This window comes from Elephantulus edwardii, unplaced genomic scaffold (genome assembly GCF_000299155.1).
Source record: "Elephantulus edwardii isolate Elephantulus edwardi_28Jun2011 unplaced genomic scaffold, EleEdw1.0 scaffold00189, whole genome shotgun sequence".
NCBI classification, from domain to species: domain Eukaryota; kingdom Metazoa; phylum Chordata; class Mammalia; order Macroscelidea; family Macroscelididae; genus Elephantulus; species Elephantulus edwardii.
Window position 1 is genome coordinate 539,073 of NW_006399939.1, and position 9,262 is coordinate 548,334.

Sequence of the window (9,262 nt, forward strand, 5' to 3'; positions counted from 1 at the left end):
ATTGGCACAGGACAGAGCAGAGTTTAGAGCTGTTGTACATAGGGTTACTATGAGTCGCAAGCGACTCAACGGCACATAACAACAACAACAACAACAGAGGCTTAGTAACCAAAAGAAGAGAGGGAGGAACTCCAGTACATGAAATCTCACATTTTCAGGAAGATAAACCACGTCTGTTCCTCAGGGAAGGTCACGTTTTTCTTGGCATGGAAATGTTAAGATAAATTTCCGCCTTCACTCCTTACTGAAGAAAAAGTGAGCAAAACTCTAAATAGTGGGATGTGTTCCCCTTCTCTTTGTGCTGTCAAGTGGAACTTTTTGTGCAATTTATTTACTAAATTGAGTGTATTCACTTGCAGAGGAAATGTTTGGCAGGTGAGAATTTGTTAAATTGCCTTTATTTTACTTTCCCCACAGTGAATCTAATCTTCAACATTTATCAGTACTGGACCTCACAGACTCGGCTGCTTTAATGGCAAGTAAATTTGGTAGGTACAGAGGTGTGTGTATATTTGATTTAAATTTGGAGTTTGTTGTACATTCGTTAGAATATTCTATTGCCCCTTTTGCTGTGAAAACTTAGCTGAACTGTTTGATTTCACTTGTTATCTTCCTCTTGTCTGAGACTTGGGAAGGATCCATGAATTGGTAAGCCTAGGTGTTAGATACATATATGTATGTGTGTGTTAACTTTTTTGGTGTATATTGATGTGTTAGCGATCAAACAATGATTTTTTAAAAAATGGTAGAGTTCATCAGAGTTTTTATAATCTTGCCTGTTGGGTTTGGTGTTTTTTTTGTGGGTTTTTTGTTTGTTTGTTTTGTTTTTTAGTCAACCCATGTTTAAACTCAATATTGCTATGAAACCTGCACTCTTGAATACATCTTTCTGTATTATTTAATGTAAAGGGGAAGCTGATTTGAACCAGTTCAGTCATGACCGAATAGGAAAAACAGATTGAAGCCCTGGAAATAGAAGACTTGGAAGAAGCACAGTGAGCCACTTCAGGAGACTAGATTATTGCCAGTCAGGACTGTGGAGCGTGACATGGTGCTGTCCACCACTGTGTTTCAGCCGGGCACCGCTGCTTTCCACTCTGCTGCTCCAAAGACTTGGCTATGCAGTGGACAAGCTGCCTTTGTTTTCTAGCAGACTGTTAACATGTCGTTTTCTCCATTCTGGACATTTTTCCAAAGAACTGGTTCAGAGTACTGGAGGAAAGGCACTTCACATATTACAAAGTGCTTTTATTTATATTGCCATTTGTTACACCCATGTTGTTGTTTACTGTAGGGTCAGAACCAACCCATAGCTGACCCTCTGTTGGGTTTTCAGAGGGAGTTAATCACACGGAAGGAGAATGCTCATCCTTCTCCTGCAGAGCAGCTGGTGGCCTTGAACTGCATACGTTCAGGATTACAGTGCAGCTTCTTGCCACTAGGCCACCACAGCCCCCTTGTCACATTTTATTAAAATAATGAATGTTCGTTGTTGTAGATCCAGTGAATTACAAGACTGTCTCAATCGAAAACGGATGATTCTCTCTCACAAGATTGTAATTGTCATCATTTTTTCTTTTTTAAGTATCTAGCCCTCAGACAGTTGTGGAGTTATTCTTCCAAGAAGTTGCAAGAAAACTCATTATATCTCATCTCTTCTCACAACCAAAGGCACCTCTGACCCAAAGTGGATTGAATTGGCCTGAAATGATTACTGCAGTTACCAATTATTTCTTGCAACTTTTGTATCCTTTTACTTAAAAGTGGTTGGAAAAATGTCTTCTGTCTAAATAGTCAAAGGTTAGTCCTCTATCTGTAATAAAGTCTTTTAATGAGGTTGGGTTCTTTTCCCTTCTATTAAGAGTTGATAATGGATTTTTTCTTTTCAGGTATACTTCCAATTTTTATTTTTATTTCGCCTTTCTTACTGAAGGCTCTTTAAACCTTTTTAAGGCATTATTCTTGCATTCACTTATACATTATTCTTTTCATTCAACAAAAAGTATTTGCATGAAGCTGGCACTGAATAGGACTTGGTTCCGTGTGCTGTGACTGGTAGTTGGCTCATTGGCACCTAACAACAAAAGGTAGACTATATGGTTTATCTTTGTTGTTGTTGTGTACCATAGAGTTGGAACTGACCCATAGCTGACCCTTCAATGGGTTTCCAGAGGCAGTTAATCACACAGGAGGAAACTGCCCATCCTTCTCCCACGGAGCAGCTGGTGGCCTCAAACCGTGTGCCTTCGTGATTGCAGCACAGCTTTTTTGCCAGTAGGCCACCAGACTCCCTTACGATTTAAAATTAGGAAGAGGGGGGGAATTAGGAAAGGTGTGAATCTTTTCACCATACTTAATTCAACCTGTGTGCTAATGAAATAATCTGAAAAACTGGGCTATAATGAATAATATGGCACTGAGCTTGGAGGAAGAATCTTTAGCTGTCTGTAATATGCAGATGATACAATCTTGCTTGTTAAAAATGAAGACTTAAAGCACTTAATGATAAAACTATACCCTATATATTGATACTTCAATAATATAAAAATGAATCAGTCCATACAACTGGCCCAATAACAACAATGTGATGAACAGAAAAAATTGAAGTTGTTAAGGATTTCATTTTACTTGGATGTACAGCCAGTGCCCATGGAAGCAGTGGTTAGAAAAAAGATAGATTACATTGAGCAAATCTGCTGGGAAAAACTCATTGCTGTCAAATCAGAAGCAATCCATGGATGACCCTGCAAGTTTTCAGAGGCTATAAATTGCAAAGGTTGAAGAAACTTTTTAAAAGAATGTCATTTTGTATACTAGTGTACTTGACCCAAGCTGTGGCAATTTCATTTACTTAGTAAGCATGTGAAAGTTCGACTTTTAATAAACAAAACCAAATAGAGAATTGATTTCTTTGAATTATGGTGTTGGAGCAGAATGTTAGTTACACTATGAACTGCCAAAAGAGCAAACCAGTCTGCCCTGGAGTAAATGAGAATGTTCAGTAGAACTGAGAATGGAGAAACTTTGTCTCATGCTATCAGGAGGAACCCGTCCCTGGAGAATCATCATTCTGTCTCTAGGTGCATACAATTTAAAAAGCCCAGATTAATAGGAATTTTAACAGAGACGTATAGCCAGAATACTCCTCTAAGAAGCAAGGATGGGGAGACCTTATCTTAAATACTTTGGACTTATCAGGAGGGACCAGTCCCTGGAAATTGGCATCATGCTTAATAGCATAGTGAAAAAAGAAAACCTACAATAAGATGAAGCACAACTGCATTTGTGAGGATGGTCCAGAACCAAGCAGTGTTTCATTCTGTCATATGTGTTAGTTAGGTGCTGGGTATCTGTCCTCTGGCACCAGTGGTATGTGTCTGTAGTATGCCAGGTAGATAGAGAGATGAATTACACATGTTAGCCCGTGGTTAACTTCATTCCAAGCTGGATGACTAGGCTCCTGATATGCTGTATACTTTTTCTTCATGACACAGGCAGTTCCCTGGTTACAAATAATGTATAATTAATCTGGTGTGAATAAAGGTTAGTTGGTTTGAAAGTGAGGGCAGATTTATTAACATGAGAGAGCAAGTAAAAGTTTTCAAAAATGTGTAATCCAGAGACTGCCTAGGCCTGTGTCATATTCATGTTACATAGTGATTTGAGAAGGCTATACCTCCTCCTCTCTGCCAGCCTCCTTAAAGCTGCTGATTTTGATGATCAGTGAAAGAAAAAGTTTTCCTTATCTAGTGACCAGATGGCCTAGCAATCCTGGTTCTCTCTTTTTGGAGTGCTTGATGGGAAATTGTCAGTATGTGCAATTACAGGTGAGTTCTATTGAGTATCTAAAAAATGGAGTTTCTGAAGATCTTTTAAAATTTGTGATGTTATCCTCATTGTAATTTGCTAGTAATAATCTGTGTATTGGCAGGGAACCACAGTAAAATTGATTGTACCAACACTCAAGAGATTTTCTTCATTTATTTCTTAATGATATTATTCCCAAGTACTTTTCTAGAGCTCTTCTCTCCCCCAACCTTACCTCATTAGGTTTGTTTGGTGTTTCTTTGTCTTCATAGTAACTCATTACTACTATCTAGCCATTGAACTGACAAATATTAAAGTGAGAAAGGTACTAAAGTGAAGATTGTAAACTGGACTTGAATTTCTAGATGTTAAGAAATAAAATTTTGTATTAATTAAAGACTAATTCCCTCTCTCTGTAAAGAATGACTTCAGAAGGAATAGCTCCTTAAAAGGTGTATATTTTCTAATCAGAATGCTCCTTTTATGCCTTTAAGGATTATATTCAATTGATCCATCCCTGGTGTCAAGTCAATGTTGGTTCCTGTCGATTTATGCTGGGACGGTGTTACCTGGTTACAGGAGAGGGACAGAAGGTAAACTGTTTGAATGGTTGATAGATGCCAGTGTATGAGGTAGGGCACTAGGTTCCATTTCACTAATTTGAGAGGTGAGGTGAAAGACAAAGTATTCTCTAAAGATTATCAAGACTTGCAGGGCTGGGGTGGGCAGGGAGAAAAGTGCAACAATGAACGACTGGAAGCCCTAAATCTCTGTAAACTTTCATTAAAATTAAATTTTTTTTAAAAAAAGAGGGCTAGGGAAAAAACAAACCACAATGCCATAGTGAAACACACTATATATTAATTATTATATGCAACCCCCCCCCAAAAAAAAAAGATCAAGACTGAACAGTCTGACAGAGGGCATTGACATAAGACTTGGTTTCCTGTGCTTTGTGGCTTAGACATGGGAAAATACTAAGAAGAACCAGTAAAACCCAGATATCCATTGCAGATGTTTCCATGAGTATATTTTTTAAATTAAATTTATTGGTGAATTACATTGTTTTCACAGTATCTTTTGGCTTTATGTTGCCTTTTATTTTTCACATAATAAAAGCTTATAAGATTTTTCCTCTGACATATTTACATTTTTAAATGAAAGAATTTTGTCATAATCAGTTGTGTAGCTACCTTGTAAATTCTCTAATTATGAATAATAACTATAATGCGCTATTACATATCTGTATCCATCATCAACCTTTTTATTAAAGTTTACATTTAGTTAATAGAATTTAAATGTCAAGGAAGATATAAATACAGAAAATATAAAATAACATCAGGTTGTATATTACAGAATGTAGGTAAGGCAGAAATTGTGAATCAGTTAAGTTTTAGATCATTTATTTTAGTTTGTGGCTTCTTTAGCCACTGAATCCTTTGTTTATAGAACCTAGAATTGAAGGAGTCCATTTTAAGTTATTTTATGTTCTGTCCAGGCTCTGGAATGTTTCTGCCAGGCAGCATCTGAAGTGGGCAAAGAGGAATTCTTGGATCGCTTGATTCGCTCAGAAGATGGGGAAATTGTGTCCACCCCCAGGATGCAATATTATGATAAGGTACCATTGTTTGGTCCTTACCTTGAAATGAAAAATTACTACATATAATAGCAAAGATAAATCTTGTAAACATAATGGTCAACTAAAAAAGGCAGACATAAAAGGATACATACTAATCAGTTTTGTTTGTGCAAAGTTAAAACAACTCATACTGCACACTCCTTGCTGTAGATCCAGACTCCCAGCTGACCCTGTAGTGGGTTTCCAAGGCTGTGATTGAACAGAAGGTGGCTTAACCTTCTCCTGTGGTACAGCCTGAGGGTGGTGCAGATTCACTTTGACTTAGTAACAAAACCTTCTGCAGACTAGGCCACCAGAGCTAACTCTGTATTCTTGGAAATCAGGAGAGTTGTTTATTTGTTCAGCAGAGATTGAAGAATCTGAATGAAAAGGGGATTTTAGGCTACAGTGAACATAATCATTCTTAATCTGGTGTCATGTGCCTTGGATAAAATTAATTCCTTTTTTCCTTTCTTAGTATTTTCTGAAATTAGATTCTCTGTGTTAAACTTATTGATGCAACTTTAATAGGTTTTCTGGGACAAGTGAAGAGATTGCATGAAGATGATACCAGGAGATGCTTAACATCTTACAAGTCAGATTGGAGCAAGTACTCTCCTTGCCCCATTCTGGCTGGTCTGGTCTATTTTAACCACTTGAAGAGAAGAAAAATCCCTTAATTAAATAATTTTCTTCATTTGAAATAAAGAGTAAATATTGAATAATCCTGTTTACTATCAGCTCTTTTAGATTAATTTTTATATTCTCATTTTCTTCCTAATTAATTTACTTTTTTTGAGAAAAATTTGTATTTAGAATTAGCCAGCTGGACTCAGTTCAGACGATCCCAATTTTTTTGGCAACAACCAAAGCATCATAGTCAAAGAGCAAGTCGAACATAAGCCACCTTCTCTCCATCAGGCCTAATCAAGGGGTTGACCTTGGCCACATCAATGTCATAGAGCTTCTTTACAGCTTGTTTAATTTGATGATTGTTGGCCTTGACATTCACAGTGAAAACAAGTGTGTTGTTACCTTCTATCTTCTTCATGGCTGACTCAGTGGTCAGGACAAAGTTGATGATGGCCTAGTGGTCAAGCTTGTTTCTCCTGAGGGTGCTCTTCCTTGGGTATTTGGGCTGCCTTCAGAGTCTCAGCATCTTAGGCCGCCAGAAGGTGGGTGACGTGCGGACCTTTTTTTTTTGGCTGTGGATGCCCTTCAGCTTTAGGAGGGACAGGGGCTTCCTTCTTCGTTTTCGGCGCCATCTTCCTAGAAAGGTCTAATTAATTTACTCTTAAATCCACTCATTTTTTTGTATACTGCTCTATTAACAACTAGTGGGAATGTTCTGTATGTCATGTCTCCTTAGGTTTTGCGTCTATTAGATGTTGTTGGTTTGCCTGAACTGGTTATTCAGCTGGCTACGGCGGCAGTAACAGAAGCCGGAGATGACTGGAAAAGTCAGGTGAGAACAGAACAGTTTGGGGCGGTTTCTCTGGTGCTTTTTCACAGGTGTTATATTTTAATTTCTATTCCTCTTTTTCTCCCATATTTGATATTTAGGCCACTTTAAGAACATGCATTTTTAAACATCATTTAGATTTGGGTCACAACAGCCAAGCATACGAGGCCTTAACCCAAATTCCTGATTCTAGCAGGTAACTCCACATAGTCTTTCTAAAGATGGCAATTTACCAGCCCAATTTAACCCAGAATGGCCATTTACCACGCTCCTCCTTTCCTTCTTTCTCTCCTTTCAGACAGTTAGATTGTTTGCGGCAGCTGGTGGTGGTTCTTTGTGAACGTTCCCAGCTTCAGGATCTTGTCGAGTTTCCCTACGTGAATCTGCACAATGAGGTAGTCCTTTCATATATTGAGTACTTGGAGAAAAACGGTGGTGACTGTCAGGACTGCTGCTCACCTTCATGTCTGATTGCATCCCCTTAGGTTGTGGGAATAATTGAATCACGAGCGAGAGCTGTGGATCTTATGACTCATAATTACTATGAGCTTCTGTATGCCTTTCACATTTATCGCCACAACTACCGAAAAGGTGAGCTGTTGAAGCAGGGCTTGTTGGCAGTAACCTTTATTAACTTAATCATAATTTATTGAAGATATTGTTTGATTTATGCACATTTTAGTCTTTTTACCACTGGATTCTTTACCAACATTTGGGGAGGCTATGCTGAAGTATCAGATTCGCCTCACCATTTTAAAGATAGGCAGATTCCAGAGACATTTTCACAGGAGCCCAGGTGTCACAAGTGGTTAAGCACTCTGTACCTTGCTGGCCCAATCACTGGCGGCTCAGATTCACCCAGCAGCTCTGGGGGGAAGGATCTGGCCATTGCTTTCATAAGTGTTACAGCCAAGAACCCCTGGGGGTGGTTCTTCTCTGTCATATGTGGTCATTCCATTAGTCAAAACATTCAACGGCTGCAGGCATTTTTCCGAGATGGTGTTCCATGTGCATCCTCAGTCCACCCATCAAGAGAGCACTAACTTTTTCAGTGGACTAAAAAGCTCACTGCTGTGGAGTTGGGGTGGACTCATAGCTGACCCTCTAGCAAGTGTTCAGAGACTGGAAATTGCACAGAAGGAAATTGCCCATCTTTCTCCCTTAGAACATCTTGTGGATTTGAACCATTGGCCTTTGATTGACACTGCACCTCCTTACCCACTACGACTAGATTGTCCTGTTTTCCACTTAGGCACTTCGAATTCCTGTGGTTGATTGTGAATTTCTGTGCCATTTTGCCATTGACCTCTTTCCTTATTTCATAGCTCTAAGCAACAAATTTGACTTCTTGAATATGCTTGTGAATTTCAGTTCTTAAGAAAATTTGCACAGTGATGGGCATAGTTCAATGTTTATTAATTTTTATTTTATTTTATTTTATTATTTTGTGTACTTATACTGTCAAATTGGTTCTGACTGGTACAGGAGGGGATTGCCCCTTCTTCCAGCAGAGCATCTGGTGGATTCAAACTGCATACCTCTGGGATTGAATGTTGATTAATTTTATAAAATATGATAACTCAATGATAGTGTGAAACATATATAGATTTTCTCAGCGAATCAATATAAAAATTTTCAAAAATACTCCAAAGAATACCTGTATACACATCACCCAAATTCACCAGTTCATGTTCTTTTTGTGTGTGATTTTTTTTCATTTAAATTTATTATTAATTTCAGTAAAAATTTACAGAAACTTTGGATTTCCATTCATTCATTGTTGCACTTTTCTCCCCTCCCAAACCTCCCCCCTAGTACACTACCCTCTTGGAAAAGTAAAAGAAAAATTCTTCCATTGTTTTACAAACCTTCCCCCAGGTCTAATCCACCATGTAGTCTTCACTCTAGACTCCTGTTATGACAAAAATACACCTAATCACATATCCCTTTTAAACAGTTTTCTCCCTCATCTGTTTCAATGCAGTGTATATTATTTATCCCATCTTTCTCAGTCCAACCCCAAGGTCAGTCCTGTTTTACAACAGTGGCACTATGCAGTATTTGTCCTTTTGTGACTGAGATAGTTCACTCAGCTTAATGTCCTTCAGTCACCCATTTTGAATAATATTGCCTGAGTTCCTTGTTTTTCAGTGCAGCATAGTATTCCATTGTGTGAATATACCACAGCTTCTCTATCCATTTGTTTGTTAATGGGTACTTAGGTTGTTTCCAACTCCTTGCTTGTGAACAAAGCCACAGTAAACATGGGTGTGCATCTGTCTGCTTGGATGTCAGTTATGGTCTCTTTGGGGTATATTCCCAGTAGTGGAATTGCTGGGTCAAATGGAATCTCTATTTGCAACTTTTTTTTTTTT

The 9,262-nt window shown here is 38.3% G+C and overlaps 1 protein-coding gene across 1 annotated transcript in view; it reads left to right on the forward strand.

Annotated features, from left to right (window-relative positions):
• NUP160 (nucleoporin 160kDa) overlaps positions 1–9,262 on the forward strand; it is a 59,327-nt gene that overhangs the window by 27,257 nt on the left and 22,808 nt on the right. The window contains exons 16-24 of the mRNA XM_006896760.1: positions 418–488; positions 1,586–1,745; positions 3,758–3,827; positions 4,302–4,400; positions 5,306–5,425; positions 6,795–6,890; positions 6,989–7,083; positions 7,186–7,282; positions 7,373–7,478. Of these exons, the coding sequence (XP_006896822.1) occupies positions 418–488; positions 1,586–1,745; positions 3,758–3,827; positions 4,302–4,400; positions 5,306–5,425; positions 6,795–6,890; positions 6,989–7,083; positions 7,186–7,282; positions 7,373–7,478 (914 nt within the window). The remainder of the gene's footprint in view (positions 1–417; positions 489–1,585; positions 1,746–3,757; positions 3,828–4,301; positions 4,401–5,305; positions 5,426–6,794; positions 6,891–6,988; positions 7,084–7,185; positions 7,283–7,372; positions 7,479–9,262) is intronic.